We start from the raw sequence: 20688 nt of genomic DNA on the forward strand, positions 1-20688 counted from the left end.
GAAGGGAAGCTCTGGAAGGTGGAAAAGGCAAGGAAATGGATTTTCTCCTGTAACCTCTTAAAGAAGGAATGCAACCCTGATAACATCTTGATTTTAGCCAAATGAAATCCATTTTGGATTTTGGGTCTTTTTTTTTTTTTTTCATTTTGGATTTCTGACCTCCAGAACTATTAATAAACTTATCATTTATGCCACTATATTTGTAGTAATTTGAAACTAATGCATACTTTTTTTTTCAATTTATTTCTATTATTAAGTGAAGGAAAAGTTGCCATTAGCATTTCTTATAATGTGAAATTGTCATGAGGTATGGTGAAAGTGACAATTCTATGCCTCATTGGCTGTAGACATGACATTTGGGCAGAACTGACTGTTCCAGCTCTGGGAATGGGCCAGGACTGGCTTAGGCCAATTGACATATTCTTATTTCTTTGTCTCAATTCCAGGGATAGCCTTAATTTAGGTCTAAGGCAATCAACAGACAGTCCTTGCTTTACCATGGTTATTGGTGAGAATTGTTAGAAGATTGCTCTGGACGGTGCCATGTGTTAAGTGACAAAGCCACTTAACAATCATGAAGGAAACACATGAAGGAAACAAAACTCACAAAAGAGAGTAATTGAAAACAGCAAAAAATGGAGCCATAGCCTGCATCAAATTTCACCTGATGACCACCTCATCTTTCCACTTTTAAATCCTATAAACTAGTAAGTTCCCTTTATTGTTTAAACCACTGTTGAGTTGTATTTCCTTTTACTTGCAATTGAAAACATCCTGACAAATGTGGTAACCACCCTATTATCAACTGCAAATATGTATCCAAACACTAATCCACTTAAAGTGCTCTTGGAATCTCCAATTAAGAAGTCTGTTCTAGCTTTATAAACTGCCAGTTTAGTCTGTGAGTTACTAATTCAGGAATATCTTTTTAAGATAACGTAAGTGTGATCAACAGCCTGAAACATGAGCAAACACACAAAACCCACAAGTATTGCAGAGTACCTTGTTGCTTTCAGCACCACTGAAGGAAGGGACATGTCTAATGTTCTCTTAGCTTCTTCCAAGGTCATTCCTTGTGTGCTGACACCGTTCACATAGTGGATGATGTCCAATAGCTGGAGATTACCCTCAACGGCTGCAACTGACCTCGGATTGATATCACTAATATATATCACTTGATGAAGGCTGTCATGACCTCCAGATAAGGAAAAACCTTCAGGGAATAGAAAATATTGGTTTTCCTTAGTCTTAAGAGTACTTACTTTTAACCTAGCCAACAAAATCACACTGCACATAGCCTGAATGTGCATTACCCAACTCCTCTTTGTTGCATGTTAATATAATGTCAGGTAGCAAATGAGGCAGCACTGGCATCCTGGGTAATTCTAGAACTCGTCCTAGGACTAATCTCACTGTCTTGGGTGCAGCTCGGAGAAGATTCACTGCATCTGTGTGAGTCATGTTTGTCACATCTGTGTCATTAACCTACAAAAATGAGAAAGAGGCAAAATAGATTACAGTTTTGGAAAGAGAAGTTGCCATGAAAATACAGCAATCTCCCTAGCTCTACCTTAGCCAGTAAGAGAATGGTCTCTAATTTATTGCTAATTCCCTTTACTGTGGAAATCATAAGTACAATGAGCAAGTAATTACATGTAAAATAATGTAAAATATCTAACAAATGCATCATTATTTTGCTAATATAGGAAATTTATCCTCATGGTAATTTAAGAAACTTTCTGTCCCTAAGACTCAAGACAGCTTATGTAATGCTTTAAGTAAGAGTAGAGGAACTTTCAAATTAAAAAGGGCACTTTCAGCATTCCCTAAACTGTTAACTATACAAAGGCCTTTATTTTTAAGAGGTGGAGAAGGAAAACATAAACCAAACAAAGAAATGGAGTGTTACATTAACTCAACCTTCTTGTTGTTCCTTCTCCAGCCCTGACTTGGTCTCTGGTCACATTTGCATAAATCCATTCTTTAATGTCTCACCTTTATGAGCCGGTCCCCAGGTCTTAGCCTTCCATCGCTTTTGGCTGGATCTTGAATGACATCATGAACATAACAACCAATACTCTGATTGCCTTTGGTTACTGTAAAGCCCAGGCTTCCTTTTTCTGATTTAATTAAGGTAATGAGGAGTTCTACTTCCTAGGGAAGAAAACCACGACTCTTTAGGTTGTCTATTTTTGCCCATTGACAAACAGAGATGACTATTATTTCTACTGAATAGCAGAGGAGGAAATCAAACCTTAAAAGATTACTGATCTTAGCCAAGTGAAGCTAGGTCTATCCAATTCTAGATAGAATGTATCCCCATCTAAGAGTTGGGTTTAGAAACAACACTATGTGTTTGTCTAAAGATAGCTGAGACAGAACTTACTCATGCTTCAATTTTTGTATTTTCAAGGTAAACAAGGACACATGAATGGTTATACTTTGATAATCCTTTGATATATATTTTGAGGGGAAGGTGTAGGAAAATTCTTCATCTATTTCTGAGCAATTAAGATAGATGCCAAGAGCCACAAAAGAAAAGGTTTTCTTGTAAAAACATGAAGCCTTTAGGTGATTAGATATTACAACTTCATTTAGTTGTACAAAAAATTTTTTTTTTAAAGATTTTGACTGAGGGGTGCCTGGGTAGCTCAGTCAGTTGAGCATTCGATTCTTAATTTCGGCTCAGGTCGTGATCCCAGGGTTGTAGGATCAAGCCTTGTGTTGGGCTCCATGCTGACTCTGGAACCTGCTTGAGATTCTCTCTCTCTCTCTCTCTCTCTCTGTCCTTCTGCCCCTCTCCCCTGCCTATGCTCTCTCTCTCTCTCTCTCAAATTAAAAAAAAAAAAGATTTTGAATGAGATATGAAGGTTGCTTATAGTTTACAGGGGTAATGACACACTTCTAAAGGAAATCTTGCAAAGATTTTTTTCTCTTTTTGAAAAGATTATTTTCTATTGCTGAGAATGAAACTGAAGATGTATATGTGTCGCACACACACACACACACACACACACTCTTCTAGGCAAACCAAGTATCTGAAGAGATTAACTCCAAAATGTTTATGATTTTTAGGTGGTGAGATTATCAGTTATTTCAGTATTTTTTAAATTTGTTTTTTTAAAAATTTTCCAATGATAAATATTTATTACTTGGGTAATAAAAACAATATTGAAAAAGGCTGACTTTCAATCAATGTAAAGGATATTATTCTTGGAGATTTGGCTTCCAAACTGAATTTAAAGATTCAGAAGTTATAGGGTTATTTGTACCATGTAAAGGATTTCATTTGGGCATATACAAAAAAGTGTGGAAGAGAAAAACTTACATTCAAATTTGATTAAAAATTAAATAGGCAACTCATCAGGATTCGGGAAATAGTAGATCCTGTATTAGGTACTCTACCTATATTTCTTTTAATCCTCATCACAGTCCTAGGAGGTTACTAGCCCCATTTTATAGCCAGAACTACTAAGGCTCAGATGAATGAAGTAATTCCACAGGCATCTGCCAAATTATAGCAAGTCAGTGGTAGCGTCAGGATTTATATCCAGGTCTTTTTGTCTTTTCCCCTGATTCTCGGCAAAGAAACACAGCAGATATGTTATCTACTTACTGGACCTGGATATGAACCTACTCAAAAAGACGGCTTTTTCCCTAAAGGGAAGCTTTGTGTAACTACATCTTAACTGACAAAACATGGAATTTGTTTTTTACGTTTACTTATTTTGAGAGAGAGAGAGAGAGATTGCGTGTGTGAAGGTGTGAGTGGAGGAAGAGCAGACAGAATCCCACGCAGGCTCCATACCACCAGTGCAGAGACTTTCGTGGGGCTTAAACTCATAAACAATGAGATCATGACATGAGATCATGAGTTCGTGACATGACATGAGTTCATGAAATCAGCTCTTAACCAACTGAGCCATCCAGGTGCCCCAGAATTTTCTTAATACAGAGGAAACAACTCACCAGCTCAAAGTCTTCAAGGTGGTTTTCTAAGTCATTTTTCAAAGATGTCAAGCTTTCTTGTCTAGTTGGTTCAGAAATGTGATGCATATGATATTTATCCATTGAATTAGTGGAAGCAGATTCTGATTGGGGTTGATAGCTCTGCCCAAGAGTCATGTCCAGTGGTACAGGGGAAGGAGGATTGCTACAGAGAGAAAGAAGCGAGACGATTTTCAAATACATTTCAATGTCAATACAGTAAGTTTGTGCCACAAACAGAAAGCGCTTAACACATATTCATGTCTGCTTATGATTGCATTCCTAGCTAATTTTTGCCTAACTCTGGACTATGAATTTATTTCATGTCTGCTAGATGCTAACAATACCAATTTTTATTCTCTGTCCACATTCTTTTTTTTTTTTTAATGTTTATTTATCTTTGAGACAGAGAGAGAGAGAGAGAGAAAGAGAGACAGAGAGAGCGCACAAACAGGGGAAGAGCAGGGAGAGAGGGAGACACAGAATCCAAAGCACACAGAGTCCAACATGGGGCTCGAACTCAAGAACTGTGAGATCATGACCTGAACCAAAGTCGGACACTTAACCGACTGAATCACCCAGGTGCCCCTGTCCAGATTCTATTTTGAAGCTCAAGCTGCATAAATTAGTAAGACAGGTTAAATAAATAGACTTTTGATTCCTAGTCACTAACTAAAGGCTGAAGCCAATATTCTCAGAAGCCTAATGTGTGTTTCAACATAATAAGAAAGAGAAGAAATAGAAAAAGAATATAAGTCTTATTCCTGTGGTTATTTTGGATGATCCAATGGGGGGGAAAAACCCCCCAAAACACCAAAAGAACTTGAACAAGTATGGTTGCACCTAGATATACACAAAGATGTAACCAAACAGTAAAACGTATGAATAATTGTTAGAGGTACAGATGTAGTCTTTTCCTTTTTTTGCCTCTATGCTTACCTTTTGCAAACTGTCTCCTCCCCACCAATCACTTCTCTTTATATTAGTACTCCCTATTCTCCTACCCCATCAGTATCAAAATAGGTCTGTTCTCTTTCTTGTAAGTAATATGAATTACGGTGAAATACAAACAACTTTCCCAATTACTAGTAAATATACTCAAGAGAGCAGCAAGTCTCAGGTTGAACGGCTAGAGAGCTTACGGTTTTGCTAACTAAAACTGTCAGTCACAGTAACTGGATATCCAATACAGTCATCATCTGCCTGATCATTGTGAAGTTCACACAGACATAATTCATTCTTAGAGAAACGTATGTTGCTGCTCCTGTCACAAACAAGAAGCAGTTGCTTTGAGTGCTACACATAATAGTGACAATACCTGTCATCAAGTTCTGGTTTATTAGGCATTTTCTGAGGATAGTAAAACATGGTACAGATGGTGTCTTCTTGATTGTTAGATGCTTCATGTTGGCTTTGTGCCTGTGATACCATGTTGCTCAGAGTCTGATGCAAAGCTGAACTCCAACTCATATTTGGTATCTTTGCTGGAGCTTTTACTAAGTCGTCTTCTCCACTCCCACTGCTGTCACTGTAACTGTCTCTCCTGGATGTACATTGTTTCTTGTTTTTGTCATACGTTTCGTTTTCATCTGAGCTGGTGCCTTGCTCCACACATGCTGCTTGAGAAGAGTCTTTACTGTTGTTTGGGAGAACTTGTGCTGGAGAGTGCAATGGGGTCTGTAATGGACACATTTAAAGAGATCGGGGTGTGACAACTTATATTAACGCTAGAACACTTAATTGAAAAGGAACATGCTGAACAGCAGCACTTTCTATTAAAATATTCAATTATTTTCTGATAATAAAGGTAACCTATGCTCATTACACAGAAAAATCATATATAAATATATGTGAAAATAACAACTAATATCATATGACTTATACTTTACATCAGAATTATATATTATATCTTACTTTTTTTTTTTTTTAAGATTTTATTTTTAAGTAGGGGGGAGCCAAGATGGTGGAACAGCATGGAAGATTTTATTTTTAAGTAATCACTATACCCAATGTGGGTCTCAGATTCACAACCCTGAGATCAAGACTCACATGCTCCACCAACTGAGCCAGCCAGGCACCCCTGTAGCCTACTTTGAAATTTAGGTTTCGATCATGAGTTTTTTCTGAGGTCCTTAAATATGCTTTGAAAAAAACTGCATAAAACTATGTAATGATCCCACAGATGGCTATACCTTTTATTTATTTCAGAATTCTTTTATTTTATAGAGTTGTTTCTAACTTTCTGCTACAATAGAAATCTAGAGCTTTTTTGTATGTACATTTTCACCCGAGTTTCTCATTATTTCTTTATAATTTTCTATATAATAGTCAGTACATAGGATGCTTTGAAAGGCCTTGCTAACTATTTCCAGATTGCTTTCTACAAAGATTGTATCAATTTATATACTCATTAACAGGAGAGTTCTACTCAGTTCTTCCTATCTGGTGCCAAAAATCAATGTAGTCTCATAAAATGCTGTTTATAATACACCTTACAGAAATCATATTTTCCTATTAATATCCTACAACTACCCCTCTCCCGGACATAAAGACCAAAGTTTCTGGGGCCAGACACTGTTGCCTTTCATATCCAGAGGTCATGTTTATTGGTAATGGAACACACTATAAAGTAGACAGGACAAAAGTTGTCCTTCTTCAATTATATTAATATTATTATCCATCTATGTATGGATTCTTACCTATCAGCATGTAATTTATAAATAACCATCAAAATAGATTTTGGATCCTTTAGCTATTCCTTGACATAAGAAAGGGAAATGGACAAACATATTGCTTGCTCTGTGATTTCTAGTATTAAAAATAAGGGCAAAAACTCTCAAATAAATTTTATTTATGTATTTATTTGTTTAAAGTTTATTTATTTATTTTGAGAGAGAGCGAGCGAGCACAAGTGGGGGGAGGGGCAGACACAGACAGGGAGAGAGAGAGAATCCCAAGCAGGCTTCACACTGTCAGTGCAGAGCCTAATGCAGGGCTCAAACCCACAAACTGCAAGATCACGACCTGAGCCGAAGTTGGACGCCCAACGGACTGAGTCACCCAGGCTCCCCTCAAATTGTTTTTATTATTTAAACTAGCTCAGAATGAGAATTATGCTTCCCAGTTTGGTTCAATGAAGAAATGGACAAAAGGGCTTTGTAACCATTATTGTATTTTATTTTTAATTTATTTACTTTTTAAATTTAGGTTTATTTATTTATTTTGAGAGAGAGAGAGAGGCGGAGTGTGTGAGCAGGGGAGGGGAGACAGACGGAGAGAGCACAAGCAGGCTCTGCAGAGCCAAATGCGGGGCTCGGACCCATGAACGCATGAGATCATGACCTGAGCCAAAATCAAGAGTCAGATGCTTAACCAACTGATCTACCCAGGCACCCCTGTAACCATGATTTGAAATCTTTTCCTATTTATGCTTAGAAAACAAACTCCTAAAATCCTAGAACTTTATAAGTGGAAAGGAGAGAAGAGAAAGTGAATTGAATTACTTTATATTACATATGCAGAATGCACTCGGAGGTCACGTGACACACCCAAGATACTCCTAGTTAAAGAATAAAGTAGATGAAACCCAGGAGATCAATCAGTGACAAAACCATGACAGCTGAATTAATCACTCAATTGCTATTCTATAAAAATATAAATTAATTTTTCATAGTTCTCACCAAAAGAGCAGGGTCAATTTCTGGTAGCACACCAGGTGAAGGTCTACATAGAAGCAAGGATACTTCTGGGGATGTTCCCCGGAGAGCAGAGATGACTTCCTAGGGGTACCATGAATGACAAATGAAGATACAGTTAAGATAGCACTATGACATCATAATGAAAGGCTAATCCATCTCATTATTAAAAGTATTACATTCAACACCTGGGGGCTCACCTGCTGAGATAGTCCTTTCAAAGAGGCTCCATTCACTTTTAGGATAACATCTCCCACTTCAATTTTTCCACTTTCTGCTGCTGGCTGTCCAGGAAAGAGCTTTTTAACTCTTACTATGCTGGCATTCATTTGTTCAGGAATAAGACTGTCTTCTCGAGAAAAACTGAATCCTAGGCCTGAGCTATTTTTAAACAATTTAACCTCAAATGTATTCTCTGGAGAAAAAAAGACATTAAAAAAATGTAAATATTCTTATCGTGCTGTGTACACATATGCACATACAAACGTATGTGCTTTTAGACACATTTTAAAAAGCCCATCTTCTCAGAATATTTACAGCTTTACAGGCACTTATTGTACTTTTATTCTATATTCAAATCCTATTTCACACTCTGTATCATTAAAAAAACTTAATAAACTAAGCTGCATGAACTAAGCTACTTGAACAGAAGAGAGCGTTTTGATATCTGGGTTCTGAAAATAAAATTATGCTTTAATCCCATGTGTTTTCAAAGATTATAGAATAACATTAAAAAAAAAAAAGAGAAAAATCTGGGGAAGGGTAAGAATGAAGGAAGTTTGGGGACACAATGGGAGAAAGATGGTAAGAAGAGTGAAGCAAATGTTAGAGAAGGGTAGGGGAAAGTAAGCTGACATTCCAGTGTTTCAGTGAGGTATAATTTAATCCAGTAAATTGATATGGCATTATAAACAAATTTCAATCAACAAAAGAAGTTGAAAGAACAATAACCAGAAAAGAATGAAGTAACATATTTAAGGAAGGAGTGATGGAAGAAATAAACAATACAAGGCAGTATAAAGAGGTAAAGTAGGTATGCTAATTTTATTTTCATAATCAGATAAAATAATACAGGCTGGGCTATTTTTTCTCCTTATTTTTGTGACTAATTCTGAGGCACTAAACATTTGGTAATCAAATAAGGATTTAAAATAAAAGGCAAAACAATGGCTATATACCACCATCAGCATTCATAAAGTAAAGGACATTTATGCCCCTTAAAATGAGATAGATGGAAATCTCAGAATAAAGGGTATTTCTGTATTGTGAATACTTAGCTTTATGAAAAGCTCAGTACTACCTCATTCTTAATTTTCTTATTTTTTAAAAACTTTTATTTATGTACTTTGAGAACAAGAGCGGGTGAAGAGCAGAGAGAGAGGTAGAGAGAGAGAATCCCAGACAGACTCTGCAGGGCTCGAACTCCTGAACTGTGAGATCATGACTTGAGCTAAGATCAAGAGTCAGATGCTTAACGGACTGAGCCACACAGGTGCCCCTATTCTTAATTTCTTATTTTACTAGCAAGTAGCAGTATGTCCAAGAGCTTGCAAAGTTTGTAAGAAAGATCATGATCTGGGAACTATGAGGTGAATTTCTACCTAGGGTTAGCTTGACAAGTCCACAGAATTAAACAAAAATATAGAAAATGTTACAAGTCAAGGTTTCATATGAGTTTGAAGCCATTCTCAGCAATTATTTATAGTTATTTTTTTCCTTGAAAATTTCATTTGAATTTTATAACTATTCAAAGGACTATTAAGTGACCAAAAGTTGTTTCGTGGATGACTTCATTACCTGAGGTCTTTCAGACTTTAAGAGGTGCATATATATGTCCTTTAAAAAAAATGGTATAGTGGTCCATCAGATTATTTATACTTGACAAGAGTAATTAGAGGGACTCAGGCATGAATTATGATCCAACATACAAAAATCAAATTTTGAGTAAGTCAAGAATAAGTTAAAGGTGAGATGACAGTCTCCCAAGGCCTGACCTTCAGTGACAAAGCTGTAGTCTTTGACATGAGTCATTTTCTTCATCTTTTCTGGGGCTTGACCTTGGGCATCTGGATCTGGAAAGGTGCACTGTGGGGTGATGGGGACATGTTCTTTGGATGCTGGAGATTGTCCTTTTTCTAATAACAGATGAACCACCTGGACAAATGAAATAGCATTTCATTAACTAAGAAGAATTATAAGAAAGTAGGTAAATTTTGAGGACTTTATATGGTTGATCTTATAAAATCATTTAAAGTAACTTGTCCACCAAAATATAGATAGAGGGAGAGAAAAAAACAAACAAAAAAAACCCCACCAAAAACATAGAGGGAGGGAAAAAACAAAAACAAAAAACAAAGCAAGGGATTGAAAATTTCACAATCAAGTTTTTCTTATTTTCTGTATAAAAAATAATTAAAAAGAAAAATCTCTCTTATAGAAATAACATAAACATGTTATAAGAAATTTGGGCACTAGAATAAAAACACCACTATATGATAATACATAGACCATTATAAATAATTTGGTAAACTTTAGAAAATAATTCAGCTTTGGGCTGAAAAATGACTAGAAGTGAAAATCACTAGATGTTTGTCCTTGTTGACAAAAAGTTAAAAAAAATGCAAACTCCACCTTTCCTCCCGTCAGATCTGGTAATATTATGGCTAAATGTGATATAGAAAGTCAAGTTCCCTCAGTGAAAAACCTCTTGCAATAATACCTGCTTCCCAATTTGAAGGGAAAAAAAATACTAGAACGTTTACATGAATCAGGCTTGGTTTCTTGACTAATAAATTTGGAGATCTTAGTGAGACAGATATTATTCACAAATTATTTATGTTCTTGTAAGCTATCTTAAGTGGTTGGTATAATGAGCTATTTATTACCTGTCCTGTATTTCTCAGTGTTTCCACAGCTTGCTTATGGGTAGCTCCTTCCAGACTAACTCCGTTAACAGCAAGAACACGATCACCTATAAATTAGGCAGCAATTTTGAGAAAAGTAGATGATAAAATAAAGATTCTATATGCTTTCTAATATCTTGTGGTCTTGTTTTGTATTAATTTGTTTAAGGAGAGACTCAGACAAATTCTGGACAAAATTCTGTCACAGAGTTTCTTTAATATGTGTTTACTTTCTTTCCTAATTTAATGACTAATCTTAAATACAATTTTGAAGAAGATATTGTATATATTATAAAGTCAATTTATTTATTTATTTTATTTTATTAAAAAATATTTTAACGTTTATTTATTTTTGAGACAGAGAGAGACAAAGCATGAACGGGGCAGGGGCAGAGAGAGAGGGAGACACAGAATTGGAAGCAGGCTCCAGGCTCCGAGCCGTCAGCCCAGAGCCCAACGCGGGGCTCAAACTCACGGACCGCGAGATCGTGACCTGAGCTGAAGTCGGAGTCTTAACCGACTGAGCCACCCAGGCGCCCCTATAAAGTCAATTTAAATAAACTGACTATAAATGTAGAGAGATTGGAGGGCACTAACCTAGTTAGCTGTTATTAAAAATGTAGATACCAGTGTTTTTACAAGAGCACTATTCTTTTCTGATTTTCTGGCAATTTGCTTCTCAGAAAGTACAAAACGTGAACTGAAACACTGTCAAGATATTTTCCGATACTAGAGATTAGGCTGGAAAGAAGAGTTTTGGAATGACATCAAGGAATTTTTTTTAATGCTTTAGTCTTAAAAAAATTGCATGTGTTCTTCTATTATGAATATTTAAAGGTCTTTATGAATTTCCTAATTTCTACTTTATTTGTTGAAATGATAATCCTATATGCAATTCCTGTACACACACACTCTACCTTTGTGAATTCTACCGTCGGACTCGGCTGCTCCCTTGGGAATAACAGCTTTCACATAAATGCCACCATGTCTGACGCTGGTATTCACACCCCCCTAAATGGAAAAAGACAAGTAAAATAACATTTTGTAATATGAGAAATTTCACACTCCATCTTTCAAATCTGAGACCTAGAAAGCGTTCAATCCATCAGCCAAAGCAGCAGTACCACATCAGCACATGCAATTAATTCGAAACCCAAGAATATTTCTAGCCAAGTTTTCCAAATGTAAAGCAGTTACATTTTAGAAAAACTCTTTACTCAGAAAACAACATGTCAGATCTTGACTGTATGAAGAATTGCTCTCCCTTTGTAAGTCTATACCATGAGTTATGAGCAAGCAGGAAGCAAAATCCATGCAAAATTAGTAGATGACTGTCTGAAAAAAACAGCAAACAGAATAATTTGCTTCAGATCATATCTGCTAAACTGAAACTTGCAAATCTCATGAGTCAAGAAAAACATTTTTTTTTTTTCATTTTAAAAGGCTTTGGTAGGTAAGTTTTGTTATAATGTAGATGAGATCTAATGAGTATATTCTCCATCTTTTGTGGATATACAGCTTTTCTTTCCCTACACAACAGAAAGATAATAAAATTCTAAAGAAGTTAAGGACAAGAGGTAAAGGATTATGATATTTTTAAAAGTGTTAGAACATTAGGTTTTCTTTTTGACCTCTGTATGTTTTTTTTTTTTTTTCAACGTTTTTTTTTTATTTTTATTTTTGGGACAGAGAGAGACAGAGTATGAACGGGGGAGGGGCAGAGAGAGAGGGAGACACAGAATCGGAAACAGGCTCCAGGCTCTGAGCCATCAGCCCAGAGCCCGACGCGGGGCTCGAACTCACGGACCGCGAGATCGTGACCTGGCTGAAGTCGGACGCTTAACCGACTGCGCCACCCAGGCGCCCCTTGACCTCTGTATATTAATAGTGCTATTTCTACCATGTTTCTAAATGGCTTTTCCTACCTGACGATACCCTTCAACTGTCATAAATGATAATGTTACACTTTAGAATTAATACAAGTCTCAAGCATTTTCATCAAATAGCCTATGCTCATATTTTAACTACCTTAAAAGTACATATATTCCTTGGGAACCTCTAATTTTAATATACTAATCACATTTACAAATTAAGATATATTATGGAGAGAAAGGGCATATAAATGTACATTAGAATTTATTTATCATGTGGGTTAAAATGTATTATTCCATGCTTATGCAGAAGTGTCAAATGTATGCAAAACATACTTATTAATTTTATGTTTTCTAAGTCTTGTATTCAGATTAAACATTATGAAATGTAAGGGGTTTGAGTAGATAGACTTGTCTAATTTCTTTTAAATCACAGGAAAAAGTGCCTAGCACAAAAGTTATTTTTTAAAAAGTTTTAAGATACAATTCAATTTTTAATTTTGGAAATATTTGACAGGTTGCCCTTTTGAAGCAAAATAAATTAATAAATTGGCATACAATAGGTTGCTGGAAATAGAGAAGAGAAAACATTTGAAAACCTTGTCAAACAGTACCGTGACACTTATCCCCAAGCTGTTATCATTTTTAGCCAGTTCAACCTCAAAGACATCTCCAGGTTTAGGAAGTGATGAAGGAAAAGTTTTAAAATTCATTTTGTTGGATGTATTCATTGAGGAGGAGGATTCCTTAACAAAGAAAAACAAACAAAAGGATTTCTTGTTAGAGTCAGAATGAATTACTACTGGAAGATCAATATGTGTTTTTTAGAAAAATTAAGGATAGAGTAAATTCAAAGATCATGAGGGCTGGAAGACATCTTAGAGATCATTTAATCCAATGCCTTCATATTTTATGGTTAAGGATATTGAGGTCTAGACATTAAAGGTCTTCCTTCAGGTCAAACAGCTAGATAAGGCAGAGGGAATCCCAGAACCCAGTTCAAACCTAGCTTTTACATAATCCTTGTCCAATGCTTTTTATGCTCCTGAATGTAGAAAGTATTTCTATTTCCTTTAAAAATCAATATATATCAAAGCAGCAGCTTTTAACTTGGACCTCTAAGATGAGTAGGCTTCATGTTTACTTTGCTTATATTTACAAATCCAATATAAACAATACCTAAGACCCATTTGTAAGGGCATTACCCTCTTGTGAGGAATGTTGGTTCCTCCATGAACAAAGAGCTTATGGGTCTTTTCTGAATCTGCTTGTGAATGTGAGTTTAAATTTATGTCATTTCTAGGAAATGAGCAATTTTGTATGTTGTTGTTCTTATTATTTTTGTACATTCAGAACTTCAGAAGAATTCAGACTATCAACAGTAAAGTCAACTGCCCATCATGTGAGCTATTTAAGAACAGAATTTTCAGATATTAAATTCTCTTATTAATAGAAACGTTAAATATGCAAGATATAAATGACTTGTAAAAAATAATCATAACCTGATTATTCATTCCTTTCTGTTATCAGGTAGCAAGTTCCCAGAATAATAGCCATTTTAGAGTTAGTATTCAAAGCTGCTAATTTGTCAGAAAGTTAGTATCAAATGCAACAGCAGTTAGTTAGTAACATAATATATACACGATTCCTCCTTTCCAGACTAATAAAAGCAGTTTAGAGTAGATTATCCTGCTGTGTAACATATTTGCTATTGTTTGCTTTATTAAATGAAAAAAACAAACACACACAAAAACAAAAATTAAACTATGCCTTTTTTGGTGTTTGATGATCCTGAGTGCTCGAATAAGTAGCTTCATCCATGTCTGAATCTCCACGGTCAGAGTAATCTGTTGCATCAGAAATGCCTGGGTTTTTAGTCTTGTTTCCATTACTGTCAGCGGAAGCCCTCTTTTTCTCAGTGGTTTTGGATATCACAGAAGGGGAAGGGCTGCCGTGCTGTGATTCCTGCCAGGTTCGGTCACCCACAGGGCTGGCAAAGAAACCATTGACCTGGCTCTGGGACAAGCTGGCACTCTCAGTCCTGGAATCCTGAGAACTCAGGCTTCCTTCGCGCAGGCCCCCAGACTGCCCACAAGAGCTCTCTGAGATGTGCCTTGGGGTACCATGTGGCCAGTGGTGATCCTCAGAAGAATCTACAGTACTGTCTTGCATGTAGGAAGGTTTCTTCAGGTAGTTTTTCATGCCATTGGCAATGTGCACAGGAGTAGAAGGCACTAGAAGTCAAAAATCCATCAAGGAGAGTAACAGGTTAGTGACACACATGTCTGGGCTTACATACTTGCAGAGCGTTTCTTAATGATTGTGGGAGAATTTTACACAGGATAACATATCCACAACACCTGATCCGGGGCCTGGAACCAAAATAAGGACCCAAAAGGTGTAGCAGATGCTTTGTGATTCCTTTGTCCCCTCTTTTGGTCATTCCTGCTGCATCTCCTATAAAAATGCATATCCCCTTTGCCTTAACTTTTTATTTCCATTCTCCAAGACCTACTTCAAACGAGTCTCCTCTGTGAAGACTTTTTTGATTCCCTAACTAAAATTAATTTGAATCACCCAAACTCTTTAATCCTATTTAATGGTTATTTACTTATTTGTTTTATATTGTCCTCCCAGACTGCATTTTTTGGACTCCAAATAATTATAAAGGCAACTCCAAATTCATTATATATATATATTTCTTATCAAAAACCACTTAAAGTGTATCTAAGTAAGACACAAATCATAGATTTGTATAAAAAATTACAGATGCAAATTTATAAGAAATTGAAAGTTTTATGTAGCATGCGAAACCAAGGAAAATTTAAAAGAAGAATGAGCAACTGGAAAGGAAATATTTGCAAAAATAACAAAAAATAATCAAAGGGTTAATATTCCTAATATGCAAAGAGTTTCTAAAAGGTAGTAAGAAAGAGATTTAAAACCCCTATGCAACAAGGGTGTGATGTGTAGACTGGAAATTCATTTTTTTTTGTTAACATTTATTCAATTTTGAGAGACAGAGAGAGACAGAGTTGGGGGCGGGGGACAGAGAGAGAGGGAGACACAGAATGTGAAGCAGACTCCAGGCTCCCAGCTATTAGCACAGAGCCCGACGTGGGACTTGAACCCACGAACTGTGAGATCATGACCTGAACTGAAGTCAGATGCTTAACCGACTGCGCCAACCAGGTGCCCCTGTAGACTGGAAATTCAGAGTAAAATACAAATAATTAATAAATATATAAAACAACATTCTCATTGTTGCTCAAGGATATGCAATTTAATGCAGTTTTCTACCTGTGTGGCTGACAAAAATGAGAATGACTGATAATCTCTCATACCACTGATGGTGTGAGAAGAGCCCTGTCACATCTACTTGGCTAAATATACATTGATAAAACTTGGGCAAATTGATAGCACTCTGTCGAAAATTTAAATGTGCATACTAAATACACTTTTAGGTATATAACCTCTAGAAATACGTACATTTTCCAACGGTGCGTATACAAGTATATTTGTTGAAGCAACATTTATAAAAGGATTATAGCTAACCTAGATGTACAACAGAAAAACATTAAAATTTAATACACCCATGACACAAAATGTAATGCCATATGAAAAAGGTGTATATTCATGGATGTTCAGAATATACAGTGTGCAAGTGACAAATTGATATTTAGATTACAAAAAATAATTGGATTTTTAGTTAAAAAAAGTGTGTGTGTGTCTGTGTGTGGACATGCATACAGGTACCACTTTTTTTTCAATAATGTATCTATAATATACAGAAAGTAACATAGACACCAAACAGTTTCCCTAGAAAATGGGGTAAGGAGACTTTTTACTTCATAGATTTCTGTATAAATTGGATTTATTTTAACAAACTAGTATGTATTCTATAACTTTAAAAAATTAGCAAACATAAAGTAAAATAAAACTTCCTCTTTGGTGGTTGATACTTGAGAGGGATAGTCTGAGATACATACCAGTAATGTTCTACCTTCTTTGAGTTTTATTTTAAGTTACACTACAGTATAGCTACACGTGATGGGAAGAGTAGTCTAGCTTTCTGAAGAAACTGTTTAACAGAACTATATTTTAACATTATGCTTTTAACTTTTATTGAGAATGAATAGTAAAAAATAAAATAACCACATGAAAGTCTGCTGGAAAAAAAGCTTCATTGATCTCTACACTAGGTAAAGTTTCTCTGCTAAATGCTCTCTTGGCACCTTGGAACTTCTTCCTAATGTTTATCATACTTACAATGAAACATTTATTTGCTTAGTTAGTTCAATATTTCAATATTTGTCTCCCCTGATAAAGTGTAAGTCTCATGAGGGTAGAGTGTCTGTGTCTTGCACACCACAGGCATTCAATAAATATTTGTTGAGGGGTGCCTGGATGGTTCAGTAGGTTACGTGTCTGACCTCAGCTCAGGTCATGATCTCACGTTCGTGAGTTTGACAGCTCAGAGCCTGGAGTCTGCTTTGGATTCTGTGTCCGTCTCTCTCTGCCCCTCCCCTGCTCATGCTCTATCTCTGTCTCTCAGAAGTAAATAAACATAAAAAAAAAAAATAAAATAAATAAATATTTGTTGAACAAATGAGTGAATTTTCTATAAAATATCTATTGAAAAGAAAATTAAGATGTGAATCCCTTAGAGCTTTAAATATTTAGAGGAAAAATGAGCTTCTTCTGAATCATATGCTTCTTTTGCTAAAACATGGTGAGTAAAAGAACCCAATGTTTGTTTTGTTTTGTTTGATTTGGTTTGGTTTTGGGTGCTTGAAACTCAGAAGTATGCTACAACATTTTCAAATACAATCATCTTCCTTTGCCTAAGATGACTAGACTACAATTAGATTATAAGGCTCTTTTGGGCAGTGATGGTGTTTTCTATCTGTTGTGTTTGTTCTATCTGTTGAAAATATTACTTATATATGTACATATATATATATATACATATACACACACACACATACACTATATACATACAAAATATTTAGTGAATATAAGAAACCATAGTCAAAATAACTCATCTGTATAAAATGTAACAAATTTTTATGTCACGACACACTGTACAAAATGTTTTTTTTCCATTTTATCATAATTGTCTGAAATTATGCCTAAAATTCACTATCTAAACTTGTTTCTCAGCTAATATTTAACTATTCTTTTACATATTTCTCAGTATCTTTGGGATGAAGGTAACTTGCACATAATTAGCACTTCAATGTTTTTGAAAAATACCATTAATAATGACACCTAGGTGTGCCTGGGTGGCTCAGTCGGTTAAACATTGACTCTAAAGTCATAATCTCACCGTTTGTGAGCTCCAGCCCCTCCTCTGGCTCTGTGCTCTCTCTCCGTCTCTCTTTCTCCCCCCTCCTCCCCAAGTCATGCACACACACACACACACACACTCTCTCTCTCTCTCTCTCTCTCTCAAAATAAATGAATAAACTTAAAAAAGAAATAATGACACCTAAAATTCACATTTAAGTGCCTAATAGGTACCAGGCAATATGCTAATTCTTTACATGTATTATCTCATTTAATTTTCAAAATGTAAGATAGGCACTTCTATGTTCACCATTTGATATATGAGTATAGTGAGGCTTACCATGTTACGTGATTTACTCAAGGTACACGGTGTTAAGCGGCAGAAACAGAGTCTGAGCCTAGACTCTGGAGCCATTCCCACTGTCCGGCATGTACTATATGTGTTTATGTGTTTCTGTCTTCCTTCCTTCCTTCCTTCCTTCCTTCCTTCCTTCCTTCCTTCCTTCCTTCCTTCCTTCCTTCTCTCTTTCTTTCTCTCTCTTCCTTCCTTCCTCTCTCTCTTTCTTCCTTTCTTCTTTTTTTTAAAAAAAATTTTAAGTTTATTTACTTTGAGAGACAGAGAAAGAGAGGGTAGGCAGAGAGAGAATCCCAAGCAGGCTCTGCAGCATTAGCACAGAGCCTGACGTGGGGCCTGAACCCACAAACTGTGAGATCATGACCTGAGCCAAAATTAAGAGCCAGACGCTTACCCGACTGAGCCACCCAGGTGCCCCTAGTATGTGTGCTTCTTTCACAAACACTGCCTCACCACTTGAGCCTCCTAGCAACTCTGTGCAAGGTAGACAAGGAGAGCCAAGATCACTGTCTCCTTGAAGACAGAAAAACCACCATGGCTCAAACTCAAGTCATCTAATCTTCATTAAGTGCCCTTTCTCCTGCAACTTGCCAATGGCAGAAATTAAGAGACAAAATGACAAGGTCTTGTTTTTAAATTTCTAATGTTTTTGTCTTTTTACTTTATATAATCTTGTTCAGGGTGGGACTTCATAGATAACTATTATACAATTATATGAATTAGACAATGATAAAGAATTTTATTTCTGATTTGGCCTAAGACATTTACTTAAGTGACATCAATTTTGCACAACAAATCCATTTTTATGCATATATTACTAAAGATGAATGAGATAGGAAACCTTGGAAGTGATGAATGAAAAGTTACACTAATGCATAATATTAAAACAAACTAGAACTACATACATCAAATTTTCAGAAAGGAAATAAGGAACTTAAATCCAATGTATTAGGCCATGATAGTGAAGTTCTTGTGAAAAGTGAAACAGAACACACAGCTAAGAAACATCTACAGCATTACCTTTGGGTATCTTTTCTTTTGGCTGAGAGATAACAAGTGTCACGTCTTCAGGTGCATTTTGCAAAATTTCAATTGCAGCATGATGGCTGACCCCCTCCAGACTCACACTATTCACAGATATCAAACGGTCTCCTGTAAAAATAGACAATCCAATATTTTCAAAACTAAAGAGAAATTCATGCTAAGTCTTAGAAATGTCACTGCCCCCTTCTTTATTTTTGTTTTGCTTGAGTTCCACTTTCGTCATCTGTGCAAATTCATGCCTGTCAGTTAAGTACATAAGAAATTATCTAATATGTAAAGTACCTGGCTTTAAGCATCCATCCAAGTCAGCTGGTCCTCCAGGGGTAATTGAACTAATAAATACACCTAGATCCAGTCTTCCCATCTTCTCCCCACCAATAACTTGAAATCCTGTGAAATAGCACATTGAAAAAAGAGTTTCACGATATTGGTGTTTTCAGTGATTAATAATCAGTCTGTCCAATACACAGAAGTGTAGAGATTCTCATATCAAATATAATAAATAGGTAACACATGTGAAATAGGACTGTTAAGTTTGGTGGAAGATTTGCTTGTGAGCATTTCCTCTTTCACATTTCCTGACCAGGTGGGTGGGGTGGAGGGGCTGTGGGTAGACAACCGGTGCTCAATGCCAATGCTTTGCTATATAGAAAGACCTTTTCTCTTGGACTCTTACAAACCTTTAAGAATCTTACAGTGACTTACCTAAGCCATACTTTGCATCTTTTTTCAGGTTCACCAAGGTGATCTCCCTTTCTGGTGAAGATACCACGCTCCATCTTTTGTGTAGAACATCTATTGGAAAAGTATAGTGTTAAGATAAACATAACATGCTCAGGCACTAAGACTGTCTGCTTGTTCCAACTTAAATGTTAACATTTAATAGATTTAATAGATTACTTGGTCACTTTAATATTGTATTTCAGGTATGATTTGACATTTTGATCTTCTATTTTGATATGATTTATAGTTTACGAAAGGACTGATACTATCACCACATGGTTCAATATGTGATTAGCCTGCCACTGATATCACATTTATTCCTCATAAATGATTGCCTGTGAAATAAGTATATTACAGTTACAAATGAGTAAATAAATCTCAAGGGTTTAAATGATTTGAACAGGTTTACTCAGCTAGTACAGGCGAGAGCTGAACCTTAAACTTAGGTTTCCTGACACTGTTCCTGTTATATCACAGTTGACTTTCTGCATTTGACAGTGCTCACTATGGTAAGAATTTTCAACTAATAAGTGGTTCACATTTTTATTTATAATGAATAAAATATTCATGGTAAGTTGTATGGTAAAGCAGCAACAAGAAGAAAATGGATTTACTTCTTTTTTAAAGCTTATTTATTTTTGAGAGACAGAATGAGAGAACGAGCAGAGGAGGGGCAGAGAGAGAGTGGAACAGAGGATCCAAAGTGGGCTCTTCTAGGAGAGGAGAGAGCCTGACCACAGCATAGAGCCTGATGTGGGGCTCAAACTCATGAACCGTGAGATCATGACTTGAGCTGAAGTCAGAAGCTTAACCAACTGAGT

The 20688-nt window shown here is 36.0% G+C and overlaps 1 protein-coding gene across 13 annotated transcripts in view; it reads right to left on the reverse strand.

The window, feature by feature from the left end:
- Positions 1-20688, reverse strand: part of PTPN13 (protein tyrosine phosphatase non-receptor type 13) — a 233895-nt gene that overhangs the window by 31586 nt on the left and 181621 nt on the right. For 6 of the 13 annotated variants that reach the window (XM_045473437.1, XM_045473433.1, XM_045473438.1 and 3 more), the window contains 15 exons: positions 19850-19939; positions 19427-19534; positions 19121-19252; positions 14227-14690; positions 13056-13202; positions 11503-11596; positions 10568-10653; positions 9677-9836; positions 7883-8097; positions 7668-7766; positions 5306-5664; positions 3970-4153; positions 1996-2154; positions 1314-1485; positions 1003-1213 (listed from right to left, as the gene is read on the reverse strand). In XM_045473437.1, the coding sequence (XP_045329393.1) occupies positions 1003-1213; positions 1314-1485; positions 1996-2154; positions 3970-4153; positions 5306-5664; positions 7668-7766; positions 7883-8097; positions 9677-9836; positions 10568-10653; positions 11503-11596; positions 13056-13202; positions 14227-14690; positions 19121-19252; positions 19427-19534; positions 19850-19939 (2680 nt within the window). The remainder of the gene's footprint in view (positions 1-1002; positions 1214-1313; positions 1486-1995; positions 2155-3969; positions 4154-5305; positions 5665-7667; positions 7767-7882; positions 8098-9676; positions 9837-10567; positions 10654-11502; positions 11597-13055; positions 13203-14226; positions 14691-19120; positions 19253-19426; positions 19535-19849; positions 19940-20688) is intronic. The other 7 variants (XM_045473442.1, XM_045473439.1, XM_045473434.1 and 4 more) reach the window with 2 other exon arrangements.

This window comes from Leopardus geoffroyi, chromosome B1 (genome assembly GCF_018350155.1).
Source record: "Leopardus geoffroyi isolate Oge1 chromosome B1, O.geoffroyi_Oge1_pat1.0, whole genome shotgun sequence".
NCBI classification, from domain to species: domain Eukaryota; kingdom Metazoa; phylum Chordata; class Mammalia; order Carnivora; family Felidae; genus Leopardus; species Leopardus geoffroyi.